The sequence below is a fragment of the Cupressus sempervirens genome, chromosome 3 (genome assembly GCF_028749045.1).
Source record: "Cupressus sempervirens isolate cs-2001-9-10 chromosome 3, ASM2874904v1, whole genome shotgun sequence".
Classification (NCBI taxonomy): domain Eukaryota; kingdom Viridiplantae; phylum Streptophyta; class Pinopsida; order Cupressales; family Cupressaceae; genus Cupressus; species Cupressus sempervirens.
In genome coordinates this window covers 227,737,504-227,762,702 of record NC_143120.1, presented here as the reverse complement: position 1 = coordinate 227,762,702, position 25,199 = coordinate 227,737,504, and the positions used below count along the sequence as shown (strand labels likewise).

Below are 25,199 nucleotides of genomic sequence, written 5' to 3'. Positions count from 1 at the left end.
TTCACTTTATACTTCTACATAGAACTTTGTAAATGTAGAAACACCTAAACCTTAGCTTTAAATTGACAAATTTTGATGTACAAATTAAGAGTTCTAAGTATGCAAAGTTGGGTGACTAGTGGATCTCTTCCCCTATACTCGTAAAAATAAAATCTCATTTTGATTTATAAAATTTTTCATTTATTTATTATATTATTATAATAATTTAATATTATATATTTTTATTTAAATTATTATTATTGTTATTTACTATCTAAATATTAGAACTTCAATGTATATTTCTAATTAAATGTTTTTAGAGAAGCATTTTAGATACGTATTCCAATTATAGTAATAATAATAATAATAAAGGAAAAATAACGATTCAGACCAAGGGCAGTGCCAGTTATGTGTTTTCAGGACAGTGGCGTGTGATACTCAGCTTTTTGACCACCAGCATCTGATTTTCATAATAATTATCAATTATCAACAACCTCGATACGTGCAAAAAAAATAAGAGCATAAAACCAGATCGTTTACAGGGCAGACACGATTGTTACAACAGATTGAAGGGTTCTGAGATTCGCAAAGATCGGAGCGATGGAAAATGAAGCTGCTGGACGACGCTTGCAGAGGATCAGCGCACATTTGGACGTTTTGTCAAATGAATCCAATTTGAATGGACGCCTAAGAACTAATTCTACAGCGGGAGAATATTACATCGGTAATTTTCTACATCTTCCTCAATCTTTGCCAGATTCTGTATTTTTTTGGAGCTTGTTTTTGCTGTTTAGAGGCGTGATGTTGAATAATCTTTGATCTTTAGATAAAGATTTACAGCTTGAAATTCACCGTTTTATCCGACTTGTTACCCTGTGTTGATGAAAAACGCATTCAATGATGTTTTTAACAAATAAATTTATGAGTTTTGAGGCTTCCGCGGTCCATGACTCATTAAAAATGGATTCTGAAAGGCGTGTGATCTTTATTTGAAGATTATCGCTTTTTAGACGACATTAATGTGGCCAATGGCATCTTAGCATTTTGTGTTCTTCCTATGATAAACTGTTAATGAAGGTAAATGGTTGAAAAGGATGGAATCATGTCGTGTTTTCCAGCCATGTTCAGCAGTATTGGAGAGAGAGATTTATGTGCACTTTGACTGCCTGAGATGGAATATGGATATTAATTACGTTGATATGATTTATCAATTGGAATTGACAGTTCCTGAGAAGTTTCTAGCGCACATAAGGATCATATGTGTGCTTTTTTGATTTCTTATTTTAAGAAAATGGGATTTTCTCCGAGGACTAATCCGGAATATTAATTGCCTGGAATCATCCTTCGATGATGCCTGCAGAATCAACCTACGAGTGTAAAGAGAGGATGCAAAATAAGAACATCATCTGAGAAATTCTGCGAACATATGCAGCGGGCTCGCATTCCGTTTCCGTTACCAATAGAATTATCAACGTCTCAGGTCCTATAGAAGATCTACGACCAGCAGTCCTTAACACGTTTTTCCAAATTCAGCTAATTTTATGTTTGGGGCAAATCTGTTTTGAGGTGAACTTGAACAGAATATATCTCCAGAGGATGCAAAATAAGAACGTCATCTGAGAGATTTTGCGAATATGTACAGCGGGCTTGCATTCCGTTTCCCTTAACAGTAGATTTATCAACCTCTCAGGTCCTATAAAAGATCTATGACGTGCAGTCCTTAACAAATTTTTTAAAATTCAGCTCATCTTATGTTTGTAGCAAATCTGTTTATGAGGTGAATTTGAACAGAGTAAAACAACATAGTTAAACTGGATCGTGCTTATGCTTTCTAGAGGAATCTGCTAATAATCGTGACATGAGAAAAAAAGGTACAATCATTGTATGCTACATAAAGTGTATGTTGATGGTCATTTGAAGTTCCTTTGCTGTATTTTCTCAATCTAGTTGTCCAATAGGTGATAAAGCTCAACTCCAGCCTTGGTTTGTAGCTTTGGTATTCTTGACCTCCTTGTTTTGTTCAATGTAACACCAATACTGGGGTTCGTTGGGATGGCGGGAAGTCGGGGCGAGTTTCTGGGATGGGAAAATGGGCCTCATTTTCGGGACGGCGGCAAAGGAAGGGGCAGGGAGGGGTGTTGTATAATATACATATAGAACTTGATATGCTTGTTCTGAAATGATGTTTTAGTAGAACATACCAAATTAAAAAACTTAAACATAGCAATATTGCAACACGAACTAGAACCATTGAACATTCAACATAGTAACATATTACATGCCCAATAGTAACATTCAAAAATAAAAAATAAAATAGAAATCCAAGTCCCCATTCCAGCAGCAGCATGTTTGCGGAATGGCGGAGGTGGGGGTACTTGGGTATGCGAGTACCTGGTGTGAGGATGAGTACTCCGAGGTTTGGGAGGGGGGTGCGAGTCCCTCTGTAACACTGGTTTTGTTTGATGTTATTCCCTTCACATGGTTATTTATAGTTGAATCTTTATCATATGTTCTGTGATTATTCATTCTATTTATTAATGGTATTGATATTTTCACAGGCTAGCAGAATAGTATGCCTTGATACAACTATCACATAATAAATATTTATCATTATTTTAGTCTTTAGCTGCTTTTTCCAGATCTTGAGTTCATTTTACCCTACTACATCCCATTGTTACTGACGCTCTTTTCAGGAACATGTTCATGGTTTTCAGAAAAATCTGGTCACATTCGGGACATGTAGAAGAAAAGGTTTAATCATTATATTCTATGTATTGATGATCATTTTGAGTTCCTTCGCTTTAATTTTTTCTATTTGATTTTCGAGTGATGGTGTTGAATTTTAAGTGACGGCGTCAAATTCCAGCCTTTTTTTTAAAGGGTAAATGATTTTGATTTGGAGCTATGAATCGGTGAGGTCGCAAATTAGGGACCTCATCTCCAACATGAGAACTCAACAAATTCACTCCAGTGGGGTTTGAGCCTTGCTGGCACGAACCACACCACCACAATTTAACCATCACACTATGCTTATACTGGCAGCCTTGGTATCTAGCTGTGGTATACTTTTACTGTGATCGTATGCTCTTTGTTTTGTTTCTCTAGTTATGAAAGGTTTTGAGATTTTCACAGTTGAACATATATTATGTCTGGATACAACTATGTGATTGTATATGCTAAAGTTTTAAACATTATTTGAGTGATTAATTGCTTATTTAGATTGTGGGTTCTTTACCCTACTACTTCCCATTGTTACTGATGTATTTTTCGAGTCCCATTGGCCTATTTAGCCTGTTTGTGGAAATCAATTTATTCTCAAGAGATGCTTATTCTATTTTAATTTCAAATAGTGCTTTTTATAATGGCTTAGGTGGGAAAAAATAATCATATTTCGATTTGGCTATTCTGAATATTTTATTTGCATGTATTTTAGACTGAATCTCAGATGTGGTTATTCTAGTGCATTTGTGTAAATTGTTTAAAAATCTGCGACTCTTGTGCACAGATGAAGGTTACAGTGTCATTCTTCCAGAGGAGTTGCAAACAGGAAAATGGAATGTTTACAGGTGAGATTCATCTCTAATTTTGTTTCAACCATGGAGCTATTAATTAATCAGATTATATTTTAGATGTTGGATATAAAACAATGGTTGCCTTGATGGTAGCAGATCAATACGTTCCCCATTGAAGCTTGTGGATAGATTTCAACATCATCCTGAGATTAGAACTCTGCATGACAGTTTTGTGTAAGTGAACATTAAACTGTTTATCTAAGTGCCTACAGTTATCAACTGTTGCCAATATTTATTAGTACATGCCTATGATTTGACTTATTCTTTTTAACACTAATTAACCACCAGGAATGTAAGGGATTGTTTTACTTTTAGAAATATGTATGTTCCCATTGTGGCTTATCTGTGAATATAGTATATGCTTACTTTATGTGAAAGACCCATTCAACCAATTGAAACTAAAGGAAATATGAAATCAATTGAGATGGCTTGTGACAGTTCTGTGCAGATCAAGTGTAGTCATGAAGAAACAGAAAACATCTGAAAATTGGCACCTTAGTCATATAATGGGTCCGAAACCATGCTTAATCACAGATCATGATTATTGATGCATGCATGAAGACATTCTTTTTGTTGATTGGACTTGGAGTGGAAGGTCTTATAGAGTGCACTATAGATATATATCTTTTAATGAAGCTTTGGAATGCAGGAATGCTGTGAATTCTTACCATGATTTTAAGTTTCTGGGAACACGCATTCGTATGGATGGAACTGTTGGAGAGTAAGTTCATTTTGTGTAGAAGATTGAATCTGTATGTGGAAAATTATGAGCCAAGAAACCAAACCTGGAGTCATTATGATTCATTTATTTTCTTTTTCTTCGTAGATATAAGTGGATGACATATGGAGAGGCAGGGACAGCACGGACTGCAATAGGTTCTGGGCTTGTTTATCATGGAATTCCAAAAGTAAAGGCTTATTCTCATAAGCTTGTGTTGTCATTTTCTTGGTTAAAGTTTATCATGGAGGCTATTGTAAATGTTTCTGTGTCAAAATAAGATGGATTATGAAATTTTGGTAGCATTATATAAGAGTCAAAACCAGAAGTTCTTTAAACTTTTGAAACTTAATATTGACTTTTTGAAAAATAACAAACCAAATATATTTTTGTTGATTGAAATTAAATGGTGTTTTTTTTCTCACATTGTCCTCTTTCCTCTGTTTAGGGGGCTTGCATTGGAATCTATTTTATCAACAGGCCAGAGTGGCTGGTCATCGAAAATGCATGCTATTCATATTCTTACATTTCGGTCCCTTTATATGATACATTGGGTAAAATTATATTTTCATCTCATCGAGTTCATCTTCTGCTTTGAATTTATACTTTAAACCGTCATTTTGTTTGGCATAGCAACCGCTGAGCTGTACAATAACTACTTTCTGCAGGTCCAGATGCAGTGAAATATATTGTAAACCATGCTGATATTCAAGCTGTATTTTGTGTACCTGAGAACTTGAATAATGTAAGTCAATTCTTCGTCCAAAAGATGAAGCAGCCAATATATTGTAATTATATGTCATGGCTGCAACTTATAGGTTTTCTCAAAACATTTTAATGGTGACATATAAAGCCATGCTCGAACAACATATTTAGTTTTTTGTGTTTTTGGTTACTCTCTGTAAGTTAATTTCAAGTGTCAGTAATAGCATAATTCTTATTGGAAAGGCACAAATATGGTATAATTATTGCAGACTTTAGAGCAAATGTGAGCGCAAAGGGTCTCATGAACACAATTTTGATTATTGGAAACAATCAATAACTTGAAAAAATAAATCTTAATAGTGGAGATTTGCATTATGCCTAGACCTTTGAATCCCCAAATATATAATCTGAAGGTTCAGTACAGCACACTGAATGTAACTTGCAGGATCCAAATTACCATTTGAAATTTTTATATTATATGTGACTCAATAAATAAGGGCCACAGACCTAGTGAAATAACTACTAAAATATCAATGAGAACATACATATAGCTCTGGCAATGAAAATTGTTAATGTAAATTGACACAACATGAATGATCTGAGGAAATTATTAGTTAACTAAAGTATAATTAGATTGCATATCTAGCCTATACAATCTAAAAGATTTCTGTAGACTTAGCTAGCCATGAAAATGCTTTTTGTCTTCCCTTATTCTTTTAACATATCACCTACATAACACACAAAGCATATGGTTTGCTACTCAATGCTGGAAACTTTACTTCAATTCATAGACATGTAATAGACATTTCACAGAAATCCTGTTATTCTAAATAATTGAAGGACATGTATGAGATGAACAGTCAAGATAACTTGCATTGCTCGTGTATTTAAGCCAAAAGATTTATGTAAATAAATGTAATCATCAAGTTTCATTTTGTCTTCCCTTGTTCATTATAATTTTTATGTCACCTGCATAAAAGACAAAGCATAGTTGGCTACTAAATACTAGAGTCTTTACATTAATTCAGGGAAATTTAATCACCATAGTGCAGGAATATGATTGTTCTGAACCACAGAAGGAGATATAATAAACAGTCTGGGCAAGAGGTGAATAGGACGAGTAGGCCTACTACATGACTTGCATCACGATTAAATGTGTACATTTTTGGTGTGGATTACTTTTAGTACTCATTCCCAATATTTACTTGGAACATACAATGAGCTATCAATTCATTTTCGCAATGCCCAATATGGAAAACAAATTATTTATTAAAGAATGCAATGCTGTGAAATCAAATAGTTGACACCCATTAAAGAAAACATTGTAGTCATTTTTATAATCTCTCTCTCTCTCATTTTTATAGTCATTAAAGAAAACATTGTAGTCATTTTTATAATCTCTCCCTCTCTCTCTCTCTCTCACATTTTTTAAAAGAAGTGCATGATAAAATTATTAATGTGACTGGTGACACTGCATAGCATGCCCTCCAGCTCTATGTGAAATGCTTTTGACTTGTAGCTATGAACCAGTGAGGCCAAAAATGAGGGATCTCATCCCCTAATTACAGAGCTGAGGCCCAAACCCACAAGCACATTGGATCAGTGAAGGCACAAGCCCGCAATCACAATGGTCCAACAAAGTTTTGAACGTGTGTGGGAACACCACCACCACCACCACCACCTGATCAACAATTTAAGTGGTGAACCCTAATTGTTTAATCTCTTTAATTACAATTTATTTGAAGTAAAATTTCTTCTTTAACCAGTTAACACCAACACTATCCAATTTAAGCCTTGTATTTGCAAGTCTTTTTTAGCTGGTATTCATATGTGGCGTTGTCTTTTAAGCTGAAATGATGGTTTACTGGCATAGCTCATTTTTATTTATCCTATTCGTGTTTTTTAAATTTTTGCAAGTGAATTTTATTTTTTGAATTGATAAATGCTTCGAAACCACATCTAGCAAATATCATCATACATGATTGTGAAAAGACAAGGATCATACTCAGATTTCACAATTTATAATGTACTCGTTTGTGAGCATCATATAGATATTGATTCTCTTTACTATTTCAAACTATCAAGGAGATTCCAATTATTTATGCAAATTTTGCTTGAATTTAGCTTGTCTAATACATTGTTGAGATATGTGGCTTATGCTTTAATTTTCTTTACTTTTCATGTTTGTTTCTCTTACTTATCATAGGTAATCTCCATTGTTGGATTTCAGTCATTATGCATTTGGCAATTAATCCAAATCCCATTCTTCTGTATTATTGTGTTTGTCTATAATTTGCATCCCTGATATTGATCTATGTTGTAATTTGGGACATAATTATGGAATTATGTCAGCAAATAGGGATCATCCAGCACTTCCACTGTGGTAAATGTGCGGCACAAGAACCTGATGTTTGTCATTTTGAAGGTTGAATCTTTCAACAACACTCATGCTCAACCATATACAATTTGGTTGGGTGAATCAGGCTATAGATGTTAAATGAGATGTTGCCACCCTTATATTAATATACTTTTTGTGCTGAAGTGCTCTATGATATGGTTACTCTAGAAGAGTTTGATATTTAAATGTACTCGGTTTCTATCAATCTTGACTCTTGAGCTTGTACTCTTATCATCTCTTCCTGAATTGTTTTGACTGAATGCTAGGCCCTTGAGTTTTAATAAATGAGATTCCATGTGTATATATTTTTTTTTGGATAAGCAAGAGGCCAAAGCCATTTATTAAAATAGTAAAAAATTACAACCCAACTCGAGAGGCACTGAGAGGATGGAGTTGGGTAGAAGTCCTTCAGTTTTGCCTGTCATTTGAAAGCTACAAAAGAGAGATACAATATGTGAATCAGAATTTTCTTCCTGCATTTTATTGCTCATTCAAATTCCCTTCATCTAGTTCAGTCCTGAAATAACACAGTCAAACCACCAAACAACTCCTGGTCTACTTTGTTAATCTGTTATTTCGTAATATAATAAAACCACAAATCTGGAATTTGTTGAGGACTAATCACTATCATTAACGAAACAAAAGAGGTACAAAAAATACAGATGAACATAAGAAGCATTTGTTTATTAAAAAATGAATTCAAAGTACATAGCCCAGATGAAAAGTCAATCAAAAGGCATAAAAGAAGGGGACGAAGGTTCTTCCTCCTCTGAGATCCCTTCATCCTTTGTTGCTGAGGTATCCAAACATCATTACCAAAATAAATTGCCTTTTGAGCAAGATCACATTTGCATTAATACCATATTCGTAAGCATTTTTATCCCTTCAATGATGTCCCATCTTCATTAATATATAAAGATTCTCTACCTTAGCTTACTGAAAGATGGATTCCCCAATTAGTTAACTCATCTGTCCTCTTGTTCTCTTCACGATATATATGGTTGATTAACACTTTGTCAAAATAATTACAAAGCACCAGGGCTTTGAATAATTGGGCATCCAATCTCCAGTTAGTGTGGGAGCCTTTCCTAAGGGCATTGATTACTATGGATGAATCACCTTCTATTTCTAGTTTCTTGAGTCCCAATTCCTTACAAAGATCCAGACCCTCAACTAAAGCTGAAATTTCTACCTAATTGTTGGTAGCTTCCCCAATTGCTTTGGCTATACATGTAATCTCTATCCCTTCATCATTACGAACGCTACATCCTATACCAGCCTTACCAAGATTCCCCCTAGATGCTCCGTTCGAAATTGAACTTATGCCATCCTCTCTTAGGGGCCTTCCAAACACATAGTTGCCTGCTTATGTTACTTTGAAGGTTCCCCTTCCCTAGGAAGCGGGGTGGATTTTCAATTCAATCCACTTACTACGCATCTTCTCATCCCAATGAGACATGTTTGCCCCTTTGGGGATCATAGACATCAATTGATTGTTTGTTAATTCAATGATTGAGGCTTTAAGGTTATTGCAAGATGATCAACCTCCATCTTCTTGCCTTGAAATATTCTTCTATTTCTCTCCTTCCAAAGTTCCCAAAGAACTATGTAAGGAGAGTAAATCCAAAGGGTCTTGTAAATGCTATCTGATTTCAGCAAGGGCCAAGCTGAAAGCACACTTATGATGGGGAAGGCTGAACTCCAACCTAACTTAGAACACAACCACTACCAACAGTAGTTTGAGAAAGGACAATTAAGAAAAATGTGATTTGCCAATTCCTCTTCTTATTCACAAAGGGGGCATCTACTAAGACCTTGGTAGCCCATTCTTCTAAACCTATTTTCTGTAAGGCCTCTATTGTGGAGAACACCCTTGCCTTGGGAAGACATATTTTTTCCCAGCAGAGATTAGTGGGAAGAGTACTCTTAGAGAACCCTAGAGAGGATTCTAGAAGCTTATAATCCATACTAGAACTATAAACACCACTCTTGCATCCATCCCAAATAAGGAAATCTTTACCTCCTCGAAACAAAATTTTCCTAGAGGATAGCATATTCTTTAGAAAGTCCTCACTTAAAGGAATGTCCTCATCCAAGCTTTCCCAATGCCATCTAAGACTTCCTTGTTCAAAAGCCACATAATTCTCAACTCTAGAACCCCACTTGGACTCTAAATGACCCATTGGATGGAGGAGAGAAGGAGATTTATCTAAGGCTTTGTAACCAACCCAAGAGCCATGCCAAAAAAGTGCATCCTCTCCATTCCCTAAATCCCAAGTTAACTTATTCTAAATGACAAATCTGTTATTTTTAGGATCAATACAAATGTACTAACAATTGACATTGTATTGATTGTGTTCCAAATGCAAATGAAAACTTATAAATAAGACAAAAGGAGACATGTCTCATGAAGAGACATGTCTCTACGGTTAATCATTACTAGTTAACAATATAATAGCAATATAAATAACCATATATGTAATATATTATTATATTATTATGTAATAATATATGTAAGATAATAAAATATATAATATATATTATATTATATTACATATATAATATATTATATATATAATATAATTATCGTAAAGATGATTTACCATCAACAAGGTATCTCATGTTAAAATCAATCCGACAGAAGCTACAACCTTAACACTCCCTCTTAGCGAGGGAAGATTTATAGAACACATTATGCTCTCAAGAATATGAAGAGATATCATCTTAGTGTGATATTCAATTCACCATGAGGCTAAATTTCTCATCTTTCATAACACATAATTTAAGCAATTTCCATAACTTTAAAACACCACCTTAAGTGTGGTCTACAATAGTAACTATGTCATGGTGTCTATAACATCCAGTTTTCCCAGGTCTAAATTAACAACTAACATACTCAAAGGAATACAATTACTTCATTAATTTCATAGGAAGACAATTATATTAGTCATGTTCATGTGAAAGGAATTGATGGTTAAAATCAGTTAAACAAAATTTCTTAACTAAGAACTTAGAACACCATCAATGAATTTAATATAGAAAATAAAATCCACATACCACTGAAAATTTGAACCGATAAATCATTGCAAGAAGGCTTCTGCAATCACCCAGATTAGTCCACAAATACCACTATAACAAAATCATATAACGACTACCATTCAATACTGCTATATCAAAATTAGATGACGATTACTATTAAATACCACTATGTAAAATTAGGGCATCACATACCACTGTATCAATTAGGGCATCGATTACCATTGCATCATTTAGGGCTTCAAATACCATTGTATCAATTAGAGCTTCGGATACCACGGAATTCACTTAGGGCTTCAGATACCATCGTATCATTTAGGGCTTCAGATACCACTGTATCCTTCCTTTCCTTCCGATAGCTTGACTATGGCAATAGCTCAAGATTAGAAGATATGCTCATATTTATCATTCATATAAATGAAAGATTGATATAACAATCCATCTGATAAAAATAACTGTAACGATGATATAACTCAATTAATCTTACCTTCATCTTGCATATACATCATAAAAATAAAAATACCTGTTTCCAGTAACCAATTGAATGTATAGCTTATCTGTGTTTGTTGTACGTCCGACAACTTGGGGAGAGGTGAAACATTGTCAGGGGCTTAACCACCCAACCTTAGACCATAACTTTATCTCCACACAATCTCTACGAGGAAGACCCTCCCTACTCGGAATAGACAGGGAACATCTTGTCATCCACTGAGCATCCTGGTACATCACTCGACTTGCCAGTAAGGAAATACAATAAAAATGACCATGCATGAGCTATTAAATGTTAAACATTGTTATATCACATCTGATTCTGTTTTCATGCTAATGCAGATTCCTTTCTCTCACCTCTTCACCCCTTTTCCTAGGCTAAACAGCCGGGTGAGTCCCAGGTGTTGGAATTCTCGGAGTAGTCCCGCTCTTTCTATTGATCCATAACTGGTAGAAGAATATTATAAGTTTCTGGCTTATCACAAACTGTGACTTGAAAGAATATATTCTTTAAAACTAGCAGAAATATCATTAATTCTGATTTCCATATATTTAAATCATGATTTTTATTGCATCTTAAATAACTCTTTCTCAAGAGGTTCTATCCGATGAATACATCTACAATTTAGCTGTTATGGAAAATGGAACCTAGTAGCAATTGATAAGAAATATACAACAATGCTTGGAGTATGATTGATTAAATACTTCCAGCATTTCACAATCTATGATTCAGGGAAAAAAAAAGTCATTTGAATACTGATTTCCATTGGCAAATAATTTATGTTTCCATATCTTGGACACTCGCTTTGATTTATAGCAACAACTTCCACAACAACAATACAATATTACAATAATCTGTGTAATGCATGAAGTGAATAAGGAAGAATTTGCACCTATGTTTAATTTGAAAAAGAATTAATATATATGTTTGACAAAGACCTAGTAAATAGAAACCAGCGTGACACTTACATCTTCCTTCATATGCCGATGAAAATTATAATATACAAAGCCGTGAATCAAATATCATCGGTTAATCAGTGATAAGGAATTATCTGCAGAAATATGCATCTCAGGCCTGTCAAAGGAATAATACAATCAGAATACGATAGCACATAATATTGATTGACTTATGAATGTTTGAAGTCTCCAGCCACAACAATGGATAAGAATGGTAACTTTTGGAAGACAAAGATGACAACTAGAGACTGTTATGTGACAGATTTAATTAAGAGATCATTCAAACCAAAGTGGTCAGTGCCTAGTGCAATGGTTCAACATATGAGTACTGGTCGATTTCATCAAACAACAATTACATAATAACATTTATATAAGCAGCAATCACCATCAAGTTGGGATATCAAATACCAAATAAAGTTAAGAAAACAATGATCATATATACCGATAGACAATCCACAAATGTGAGATTGCAAAGGTTTGAATGCGTGTGAAGCCGGAACTATGGGTAGAGGAAGTGCAGAAAGATGGAAAAGTTGGAAATGGAAAAGGAAGCCGCTCTTGAATAAGGTGGTTGGATGCTTCAAAAGATATCCCCTCTCACTCACGACTTCCAATAAAATATGAAAAGACGTGACTTCTTGACTTCCGCCGGTTTTCAAGATTATAAACCATTTCCAAATGTTTTAATTCAAATACCAAGTATTAAATCGATTTATCATGCCAAGCCTTAATCGGTTAAAAGCAAGAATATTAAAATAGAAAGAATACAGTTGGAAGATTATAATTCGAATATTATAATTCAAATGTTATTATATTTTGAATATAATCTTATATTTATATATGTACATGTACTTTATTAAATTATTATAATAAAATGGTGCCATATCATTTTTATATTTATATGCACGTATATAAATATATCTATTATAATAATAAGGTGAAAGATCAAATTAAATCCTTGTACGTTTTATATGTTAACTCAATTATTTATGTTTCTCAAATTAGTTATTTAAATAGCTCATGCGGGTCCCACAGATGTATCCTGTTTCAAGTCGTTAGGTCCTCAACCCATCTGCCCAGTGATGGTGATGCTTCGGTGCCTAATTTTTTTCTGACAATGCTTCCATCCTTTTGACGTGTTTCTTGTAAGGAAATTCTCTGCAGTTAAATTATATTATCATAATAAATTATTTAATTATAAATAATCATAATGGTTAACCATCTTTTCAATTCTATGAATTTGTGATAAATGATCAACTAACATGTTATCTTCACTTGAAATTATAGCGACTTCATCTTAACATTTCGCAAGATTATAAGCAATTTAACTGTCAACTGGCTTCATGTGAACCTCAACGGCTATATTTTAAATTAGGTCAAATATTGGGATGTAACGGTGTCTGACAAGATCCGGCCCAAAGAACCATAGCAAGTTGGTTATCATGGTGTTCGGCAAAATCCAGCCCAAAGAACCACGGTAATAGGTCTACCATTTATAAGATCTCCACGTTACAATGGTTACCTTTTGTTTGTTTGTTATCATGATTTTCAACACTCCGTGACAACAATTTAATGAAGTCTGTCATGATAATGGGTCTACCATTTATAAGATCATCGTCTTATAATGGTTACATTCAATGTATAAATGTCAATGAAAGATCGTCACCTTTCATTACATATCATATGTGAAACATTAACCACCATGAACCTAGTTAGAGGGTGGTACAAAGGTTTTCCCCTTAATTTTCTCTTATAGAGAAGAATGCAATTACAAGGAGTTTCACTTAGAACTTCTCCTCATAGAGGATATCATTTACAAAAGATTGCACCTCCAAAATTTTTTTTCTCCCTCTAAACAATGATCTTGGGAAGTCAGGTCTAGTAGTTACTCCCTTAGAGGCTCTCTTCCTCCAAGGATTCTTGTCACGCTCACTCTGAGTCTGATATCAATCTTCTGATTTTCTAGTGATAAGTCGGTACTTCCTCATAATGCACTCAAGAGTAGGCCCATCAAAATCCTGTAGAAACACATATGTATTTCTAGATTCCCTCTGAGTATTAATCTTCTAAGATCTCGCATTACATTTGAAGAAGTGTTATACTCCGTCTTAATGTAGAAGGATATTCATAATATCAATCATCATTGCCTTCAAAGAAGTGTCATACTCCCTCTCTTTATCCATCTTGATCATTAGGGTTTTTGGAGCTTCTATCATTAGATTGAGTCTGCACAATATTTGGTAGCATATGTAAAGTACCAACCTTCTTTTCCTTTGCACATCTCCTTTCTAAAGATGGTTAAAGTGTGAATGAAACATTGTTTATTATATTCCCCCCCTACAATGTGATATTCCCACTCTTATGTCGTCAAACAATTTTTGCATTATATTCAAGGTCTACACAGAAGTCTTGGCTTTCTATAATACCCAATGTGTAGAAACCCCAACCGGTTATAACTTTGACAAACACCAAATCTTAAACTTATTCAAAAATAAGCTTTGCATACACAACTTCAATTGATTTCAGAATAATGATACACAATTAAATGAACATATGTTCTTTATTCATTGCATAAATAATACTTATTAAACACCCATACAATGAGATGTAAAATGTAACAGTGAAGCTGGCAAAGTATCAAACTTCTCCACCAATTGCAGCCTAAGATGTAATGCTACAGTAGTCCCAAAATGATGCCCAATAATAGAAGATTAAGTGTTCACTAGATGCAGATTTAACATACCATTGAAGCAGATCAAAGCCACTTCTTATAGTAGGCCACTGAAGCATCTAACAGGGCTGAAATACCATGCCCAAATTCAGATCCAAATACCGTCCAGACCAAGGAAATGTGTACAGCCTGATAGGGTAATCCTGTTCACCTTATATATGCAGATCAAACTACACTGAGAGCTTGCCCAAATGTGCAGCAATTTGACATTTAGTGGCAGGGATTTGATTGCCAAACATAAGATAGAAATCACGCCAATTAGAAAGGATATTAGGCATTTGTAATTGCAGATAACGTTCATGCTGATCCAAGGATGATGGATGCCAAACTTCAATGAGATCAAACTCCCAAATGCAAATAAGAATCATCACAAACTTCTAGCGCAGTAGTTGTCTTTCAAGCTACAACAAGAGCAGAAATGGAAGACTCCCAAATTAATTCACAAGACTCAAATTCCAAAACTACTATACCTCAGCAGTAGGTTGGAAAATAATCAGCTCCAACAATTAATCTTCTCCTTAGCCACAGTAAAACAGTAGAAGAAATTAGCAAATAGTTTTACCTCAACAACTATTTACAAAGCAATCCTAGAATTAAATCTTGGTTTTGAGTCTACAATACTTCAGTTGTAGATCCAATGAAACAACCTAGAATTCAGACCCTTATACTTTAGCAAGGGCATGAAAATTAGAACTCAGAAAAAGCCACAAAGGCAACAGAAGAAAATATATATTCAAGCATGCTTTTCTCAACAAATGGGCTTGTACTTGTAACCTCCAAATTCCCTTTTGTTGCAAAAATTTAACTTCACTCAAAAAGCTTCACCACACAACATTAATTAGAAGCTTCCTCTAAATTCTCTCAGTTAACTTGGCTCAACTAATTAATATTTGACACTTTCCAATGATAACTTAACTCCCAACTTAAGTGAAATTATAACTTTATAATAATCCATTTAATGATTAATAATAATTTGGCCACTAAAAATATAATAACTCCCAAAATGCTCATCATTTAAATATGCCGTCTGAAATAAGAGTCATACTTATTATTTCTCCATGTGACCAAATGCACTTTCCAAAAATAGAAAGGGTCCATCTCGATCAACACCAACTTACCACAAATACTAAGTACACAAAATTAAGCCCAAACGAAGTCCGATCTGAGCCAAATGAAGGCCAACCTGTAGTTTACTGAAATGTGGAGAAGATAAGACCCTCTCAAGCCAAGCCTCTGCCACAAACGACCCTCTATCCACAATAATTAGCCTAGGAGGATCACAATGATAGGCTAATCCCTAAAACTCAGATGCCGACAAAATTGGGGACATTATAGTCCTCCCTCCCCGAGATTGCTTGTCCTCAAGAAATCCGACAATACAATGAACTCCAATCTCCACCTGGATCCCAAATGAAGAAGTACATGGCATCCCTAACAACAGTGAACCAACTGCATTCCAATATCATCAGGTCTATCAACATCACTTGCAATATAGCACCCAACACCTGTGCTGATGATGTGAAAGTCAAGGCATCACCAAAAGATAACTCTACAGGAGATCTCAGCATAGTCTTCTTCGCTGTAGCCACCCATATAATATATATTGGACTGGAATCATGATCATCACCAACAATCCCAGAAAAAGACGTAGCCACAAGAGAACCATATGTAGTCATGCCAACTATACCTGTAACTACATCCTCATCAGAAACTGTGGCTATAGAAAACTGATCCGTGTCTACAGATGGTGAAAACTAAGTCCAACTCCTCTCTAGTGGGTGATCAACATCAATCTCAAACAACAGATTGTGATAAGACAATGTTGCATCCATTTCAAATATTGGATTGTCCACAAAGTATACCTCATCATCATTGACATGTGTACTATCATCAGGGCACACATCTACATCCACTGCATGCATACTGCTAAACTCCTTGCTAGATGGCTCAACCGACACAGAAGTGGTTGCTGATATGACAGTATCCTTGCATGCTCCTCTTTCCACTACCATTGCATCGCCATCAAATGCATGATCTTGGGAACTCATGCCAACAACTGCATCATCTGACTCAACTTGGCATGAATTCTCATCATATTCCACCACAATTGTGCGCCACTCATGTGCTGTCTCATAAGAAATGTCTCGCACATCTGTAGCTGCAACTATATCATCACATTTCGCTCTTCCAAAAAGTGATATCAGGCTTTGGTCAAATCTTAGATTTGAAATCAGGGTCATCTGTTTGTGATTTTGATTCAGCTCATTCACTAACACATCCAACTGTTCACAATACCCTGTATCTCAGATTCTCCATCCCTAGGAAGAAAAGTACTTCCTCTGCGAGTATAATATCTACCTGGAATGAATCTCCTCTCACCATCCATGTCCATATACAAATCATAGAATTAATTTGGTAATCTTAGAAGTAAGCACCAACCAAAATAATAACCGAGCCCAATTCTTGCAGGTTGGCAAGAAACCACTCTAATACCATTGTAGAAACTCCAACCGGTTATAACTTTGACAAACACCAAGTTTTTCAACTTATTCAAAAATAAGCTTTGCATACACAACTTCAATTGATATAAAAATAATGATACACAATTAAATGAACATATCCTCTTTATTCATTGCATAAATAGTACTTATTGAACACCCATAGATTGAGATGTAAAATGTAATTGTGAACCTGGCAAAGTATCAAACTTCTCCACCAATCGCAGCCTAAGATGTAATGCTACAGCAGTCCCAAAATGATGCCAAATAACAGAAGATAAAGTGTTCACTAGATGCAGATTTAACATAGCATTGAAGCAGGTCAAAGTCACTCCTTATAGCAGGCCATTGAAGCGTCTAATAGGGCTGAAATACCACGCCCAAATTCAGATCCGAATACTGCCCAGACAAAGGAAATGTGTACAACCCGATAGGGTAATCTTGTTCACCTTATACATATTACAAGGTAATTGGTAAATACTTGCTTATTAATAATAGAGACCGAAAGGTCAATTTATACAAAAGGAAGAGATGATGTTTCCTTAGGAAACGATCGTAAAGAATAGAAACATTCTATTCCAGAGAAAGCAAAAAACGAAAGCAATCTAAAGCTAAAGATATTTACAAGATAACCATTAACTAATAATAGACGTCTTATCTATTATTGTAATACCCTCCCTTAATGGTTAATCTATCTAACACACCAAGCTGTCCTCTGAATTTGACAAACTTATCAGGACCAAGAGGCTTGGTGAGAATGTCTGCAGTCTGATCTGAGGTAGGAACATACTGCAGATCTATAGTCCCGTCTTCAACCAGCTGTCGTATGTAATGACAATGAACATCCACATGCTTGGTTCGTTCATGGAAGATTGGATTCCGTGCTAACTTGATAACGCCTTCGTTATCAACAAACAGAGTAGTCGGTCCTGCTGGTGACATCTGCATATCCCCAAGCATCCGACGAAGCCAGACAGCTTCACATCCTGCCTTAACAGTCCCTCTATATTCAGCCTCTGTAGAAGAGAGAGAAACTGAGCCAGACAGCTTCACATCCTGCCTTAACAGTCCCTCTATATTCAGCCTCTGTAGAAGAGAGAGAAACTGCCTGCTGCTTCTTGCTGGTCCATGTGATTGCATCGGATCCCAAACTGAACACATATCCAGATGTTGACTTTTTATCATCAACAGAGCCTGCCTAATCTGAATCTGTGAACCCACTGAGTTTAGGATTAGAACTCCGAGAATACAGAATTCCATAATTAGAAGTGCCTTTCACATAACAAAGCACACGCTTTGCTGCCATCCAATGATCAGCCTTAGGAGCTGTCATAAAGCGTGAAATATAGCTGACTGCGAAGCTGATATCAGGCCTAGTAGCAGATAGGTAGATGAGGCTGCCTACTAGTTGCCTATACGTAGTATCATCAACGGAAGGAGAATCAGACTTGGCTGATAACTTGAAACCTTTCTCCATAGGTGTAGATGCAGGTTTGCAATCCTGTATTCGGAATTTTTCTAACAAGGCTCTGGCATATTTGGACTGAGAGATGAATATACCAGAAGACTGTTGCCAAACTTCAACACCTAAGCAATAATGCATGAGCCCCAGCTCAGTCATATCAAAAGACTGGCATAAGTGTTGTTTGATTCCCTGAATCAAAGATGCCGAACTGCCAGTGATGATCAGATCATCCACATAGATAATCAGAAGGATGATGTCACTGTCAGTAGTCTTGATGTACAGATTTGAGTCTGAAGAACTCCTCTTGAAGCCTTGATCACTGAGGTACGTATCAATCTTGATGTACCATGCCCGAGGGGCCTGTTTCAAACCATAGAGAGCTTTTACCAATCTGAGAACCTGATGGTCTTTACCAACAACCTTGAAACCAGGAGGCTGCGTCATGTAGACCTCTTCATGGAGATCACCATTCAGGAAAGCACTCTTTACGTCCATCTGATGGACCTTCCAGCAAAACTGTGCTGCCATGGCTAGGACTAATCTGATGGTGCTCATCTTTGCAGTAGGAGCAAAGGTCTCCTCATAATCAATGCCCTGACGCTGAGAAAAGCCCTTTGCCACTAAACGAGCTTTGTACTTATCCAAAGTGCCATCTGATTTGTATTTGATTTTGTAGACCCATTTGCAGCTAATGGGTTTCTTCCCTGGGGGAAGATCAGAAAGGACCCAAGTGTTGTTCTTCAGCAGGCTCTAGTGTTCAGATTGCATGGCCTGTTCCCACTCTGGAATTCCTTTAGCCTCGGAATATGTTTGAGGTTCAAACACACTGTGAATGTTGGCCATAAGAGCAAAGTTAACAGAATCTATAGTTTTGCTCTTTTTCCGAGTAGTTCTCCCATCAATGAGCTCATCATCATGAAGATCAGCAAGTGTCTTAGCCCACCACTTAGGCCGGAGAGGAGAATGACCAACAGTAGTACTAGGAGATGCTTGATCAGCAGGATCCTGATAAGAAGAATCTGGATCAAACTCAGGTGAAGCATCTTCAAAACGAGGTGATCCTGCAGGAGAAGCCGGAGGTGGCTGTACAGGTATCACTGGCAGGACTGGAGCTGTAGGAGCTACTGGAGCCCTCCCATCAGGTGGACCTAATGGAAGCCGAACTCCCAAATCATGAACCTGCATAGGCTGGTCTGCTGGATCAGGAACAGGAGAAACAGGCATGAATGGTCCTCGCTGCTCATCAAAGACTACATCGCGGCTGTATATGAGACGAGATGTCTCAACATCAATAAGGCGGTAGGCTTTGTGAAGATTGCTATATCCAGCAAGCATCAGTTTCTGACTCTTGGCATCCAACTTGGTGCGTGAAGCATCAGGGATCCAAACAAAAGCAAGAGAGCCAAAAACCTTCAGGTGACTGATTCTGGGCTTGCGACCTGACCAGGCCTCTTCCGGAGTTTTACCTTTGACCGCCACTGTGGGTGACCGGTTCAACAGATAAACTGCAGTGTTAACTGCTTCTGCCCAAAAACGTTTCGGAACATGTCTGTGTTCGAGCATGGAACGAGCCATCTCGGTGATTGTCCTGTTCCGACGTTCAACTACACTGTTCTGTTGTGGCGTGTGGGGTGTGGTGAACTGGCGTTGGATGCCATGTGTATCCAAGAAGCTGGAGAAAACATTAGAACAAAATTCCCCCCCATTGTCTGATCTAAGAGTAATAATAGATTTCCCAGACTCTTTTTCAACTAAGGGTTTAAACTTCTGAAATACAATAAATGCATCGGATTTCTTTTTAAGGAAATACACCCACATTTTTCTACTGAAATCATCTACAAACAACAGAAAATACCTGTACCCAAGAACAGAAGGAGTGGCCATAGGGCCGCAGATATCAGCATGAACAAGCTGAAGTACTTGAGAAGCTTGCCAAGAATCGCCACTGGGGAAAGGTGTGCGATGTTGCTTCCCAGCCTGACATGCGTCACAAACTCCAAGGTGTTGGGTTTGAATCTCTGGCAAACCAAGAACAAGCTCATCCCGAGCAAGTTGTGAGAGATAATGCACATTTAAGTGCCCATATCGTTGATGCCAAAGTGAGCTGATGGAAGATCGCCGAGTAGCCATAGCTAAGTCCTGAGAATCACCAGAATCAGTAAGTCTGAAAAGACCATGATCCTCAAGACCAACTGCAATAGTAGACTTAGTCGCCCGATCAGTGATGGTGCACTGATGTGAACTGAAGGTGACTGCCAAGTGTGGAGAATGTCGCAGCAACTGACTGACCGAGAGTAGATTTAGTTCCATCCCTGGAACGTAGTACACATCAAGGAATATGAGCTTCCTCCCAATAGACTGAATTTGAATGTTGCCTTTACCAACAACCGTGTACTCTTCTCCACCACCAAAGATAACAGAATCTGAATAAGGCTGGTAGTCAGTAAACCAGTCTCTGCGGTGAGTGAAATGTCGAGAGGCACTTGAATCAATGTACCAGGCAGATGACTATACATGATCTGCGGGTCTTTTAGCCATGAAGGCATAAAAGGCAGATTCCACCTGCTTAGTGTGCTCTGCACTGTTCGCTTTGGGTTGCGAACCTAATTGCTTAGACTGGGCAGCTAAGCGTTTCCGACATGCAACCTTCATGTGACCATACTTGTGGCAATAGTTGCATTGAATGTTCTTCTTTTTGGTACCATCGGATGCTGGAGCAGAAGACTTCTGCTGAGATGGTTGCTGAAACTTGCCCTTATCCTTCTGAAAGGATTTCGCAGCAAAGGCTTGCTCAGTGGAGGTGGAACTGGAGCTGCTACCGAACTGTTGTTTCCACCGATCTTGCTGAAGTAGCAGGGTGCAGAGATCAGTGAACTTTAGATCAACACCAGTAGATGTGATGTTGAGAGTCTCGATAAAATGCTCATAGGAATTTGGTAAACTCCGAAGAGTGATTACCACAATATCCTCTTCCTCCATCTTGCGACCGATGGCAAGTAACTGATCACGGATTTCCTGAATCCGATTCAGGTGTGCCTGGAGCGAGGTGCGCTCATCCATGACAATAGAAAACAGAGTGTTTTTCAGAAAGAAGGCTTTGCTCTTGTTGGAAGTCTCATGAAGACCTTTTAAATGTGTCCAGATTTCGGCCGCTGTCTTGCCGGATGGAATCTGAGAAAGCTGGTCATCAGCTACGGATAGTTTGAGAAGCATTACTGCCTCTTGATTATTCAGATCCCATGTATCTTGATCAGGACCCGGAGAAGTCGGACGCTGCGTAACACCCAGAACAAGTTGATCAGTGTTTCGATATTCGAAGATTGCAATGATGCGTTGCTTCCAGGTTCCATAATTGCGACCATTGAATTTGGAATTATGCTCGAGCAGAATATTTGTCAGAGATGCCATGGCACGTTTTTCAATGAAAAACTGTGAAAATTTGTGAAGGCACGTTCTTCGAGGCAAAAATACAGAAGACCCAGAAGAATCAGAGAATGACCCAAAAGAGAGCTCGAAAAACCCAAAAAGAATTTGCTGTCGTTTTCTGAATCCGCTGGCTCGAAAATCGAGGCACAAAAATCGAGGTGCCCAGAAAAACGGACGACAACCCAGTTGAGCTCTCAAAAAACCCACCAAGAATTTGCAAACAAAAATTTTTTTCGACCCCAAAAATTAGGGTTTCGAAAAAAAATGGCCCTAGCTGAAAAAAGCTTGAAAAAACTTCAGATTTCTTGATGAAAAATGGTCGAATCTGCTTCCCAGAGCACGATGACAGACTGAGACGGCTAAGAGCATGAAGATTTGATATAGAAACATGCAGATTTTCACCCCAAAAACGCGAGTCTCCAAAAAATGGCCACGATTTCCATGCGATTTGCAGACCCGTAATTCGGGAATTTCTCCAAGCAGAAAAACCCTAGGTGGGTTTTGGAGAAATTAGCTGAAATAATTTTGGAAAAATTTAAACAAATAATTTCAAGAAGAAATTATAAATTTTTCCAAAAAAATTTAAGTATTTAGCTCTGATACCATATTACAAGGTAATTGGTAAATACTTGCTTATTAATAACAGAGACCGAAAGGTCAATTTATACAAAAGGAAGAGACGATGTTTCCTTAGGAAACGATCGTAAAGAATAGAAACATTCTATTCCAGAGAAAGCAAAAAACGAAAGCAAACGAAAGCTAAAGATATTTACAAGATAACCATTAACTAATAATAGACGTCTTATCTATTATTGTAATAATACATGCAGATCGAATCACACTGAAAGCTTGCCCAAATGTGCAGCAATTTGACATGTAGTGGCAGGGATTTGATTGCCAAACATACGACAGAAATACGCCAATCAGAAAGGATATTAGGCGTTTGTAATTGCAGATAACATTCACACTGATCCAAGGATGATGGATGCCAAACTTCAATGAGATCAAACTCCCAAATGCAAATAAGAATCATCACAAACTTCTAGCGCAGTAGTTGTCTTTCAAGCTACAACAGGAGCAAAAATGGAAGACTCCCAAATTAATTCACAAGATTGAAATCCCAAAACTACTATACCTCAGCAGTAGGTTCGAAAATAATCAGCTCCAACAATTAATCTTCTCCATAGCTACAGTAAAACAGTAGGAGAAATTAGCAAATAGTTTTACCTCAGCAATTATTTGCAAAGCAATCCCAGAATTAAATCTTAGTTTTGAGTCTACAATACTTCAGTTGTAGATCCAATGAAACAACCCATAATTTAGATCCTTATACTTCAGCAAGGGCATGAAAATCAAAACTTAGAAAAAGCCACAAAGGCAACAAAAGCAAATATATATTCAAGCATGCTTTTCTCAACAAATGGGCTTGTATTAATAACCTCTAAATTCCCTTTTGTTGCCAAAATGTAACTTTACTCAAGAAGCTTCATCACACAACATTAAGTAGAAGCTTCCTCTAAATTCTCTCACTTGACTTGGCTTAGCTAATTAATACATGGCCTTTCCAATGATAACTCAACTCCCAACTTAAGTGAAATTATAAAGTTAAATTATAACTTTATAATAAGCCATTTAATAATTAATAATAATTTGGCCACTAAAAATATAATAACTCCCAAAATACTCATCATTTAAATATGCTGTCAGAAATAGGAGTCATACCTATTATTTCCCCATGTGACCAAGGGGTCCGTCTCGATCAACTCCAACTTACCACAAATAGTAAGTACACAAAACTAAGCCCAAACAAAGTCCGATCTGAGCCAAACGAAGGCCAACCTGTAGCTTACTGAAATGTGGAGAAGATAAGACCCTCCCAAGCCAAGCCTCTACCACAGAACACCCTCAATCCACAATAATCAGCCTATGAGGATCATAATAATAGGCTAATCCCTAAAACTCAGATATTGACAAAATTGGGGACATTACACAATGTATGACTTGGTGATCTCAATGATCAAAGCATTATTGTGAATGATATTGTTGATACAGTATCTTGTGTATATTAATGCTTGAAAAGCTTGTATTTGTACATGAATGACTCTCTTATGCAAATGTACTTGTTTGATTTCATAGTAACATAAGTGAAAATAATAGAAGATAATATGCTTCCCTTCTAAAGCGTCAAGTATACGTAGTATCAACATCTTGTCCTCTTTGTCTAAGGTTGCCTCTAATGGATTGTCAAGCTCCCTATGAATCTCAATCCCCGTCTTCCTGCAGTAACATTCTTGGTAGAAAAGATCAAGCACATAACTTTTATAGTATGTATTGAGGATAAAAATGTGTGTGTGTGTGTGTGTGTGTGTGTGTGTGTAAATGTGTGTGTGTGTGTGTGTGTGTGTGTGTGTGTGTGTGTGTGTGTGAGAGAGAGAGAGAGAGAGAGAGAGAGAGAGAGAGAGAGAGAATCAAGAATTTTGCATAATGATATAAAATCATTTTAATAATATAGATAAATGTCTATATTTTGAGCATATATTCCATCTATATATATATATATATATATACACATTATATAATCACTATATATTCAAATACCTACCATAAACTTAATGTTATTATTAATATAAGCAACTTATGTAACATATTTCATAATGATATAAAAATAAACTTTGAAAATGATACATATATCACATGTACTTACCTTAAGGGAATCGGGGCTTTTCCACCCTTGAATCCTTATGCCCTAAGTAGGCCAAATGATTTAGCAAAGATGCTTTGTACCTTTTGAATGGCTCTTAATGGTTATTTAGACCCACAATATACTTCCAACTTGATAAACATAAAATCATAGAGAATCTCAGAGGCACGTGCTTAATGAGGTGTTTCCACATTCAATATATTGTAGTTGCAAAGATTTAGAGGGGCTCATAGGTTATATGGATGTCCTCGTGAAGTATATCATTTTTCTTTTGTCATCAAGGTGTTGAATCATGCTATCATCCTTGATGGTTTAGATCTTTCATTGTGATGACTGATCTATTCGTAGATCATTGTTTCATAGATAAAAGTAATTGTGATGGCTTGTAGTTTTTATATATTCATTTGTAACGTACTCTTGATGTTTGCATAGATCCTTGGCGGAATATACTGCCCTCTTATGTTGAGCATGTTCATCATTTGAAGAAATGTGGAAGCACGGATTGTATATTGTCCCGCAATTTA

At 36.6% G+C, this 25,199-nt stretch overlaps 1 protein-coding gene across 1 annotated transcript in view; it reads left to right on the top strand.

Moving 5' to 3' along the window:
* The first annotated feature begins 531 nt into the window (after positions 1-531).
* The window catches only part of LOC149565664 (long chain acyl-CoA synthetase 6, peroxisomal-like), a 143,618-nt gene continuing 118,950 nt past the window's right edge, over positions 532-25,199 (top strand). Inside the window, exons 1-7 of the mRNA XM_089819163.1 lie at positions 532-703; positions 3,485-3,545; positions 3,648-3,725; positions 4,201-4,272; positions 4,378-4,459; positions 4,718-4,823; positions 4,938-5,014. Coding sequence (XP_089675289.1) covers positions 580-703; positions 3,485-3,545; positions 3,648-3,725; positions 4,201-4,272; positions 4,378-4,459; positions 4,718-4,823; positions 4,938-5,014 — 600 coding nt within the window. The 5' untranslated portion in view covers positions 532-579. The remainder of the gene's footprint in view (positions 704-3,484; positions 3,546-3,647; positions 3,726-4,200; positions 4,273-4,377; positions 4,460-4,717; positions 4,824-4,937; positions 5,015-25,199) is intronic.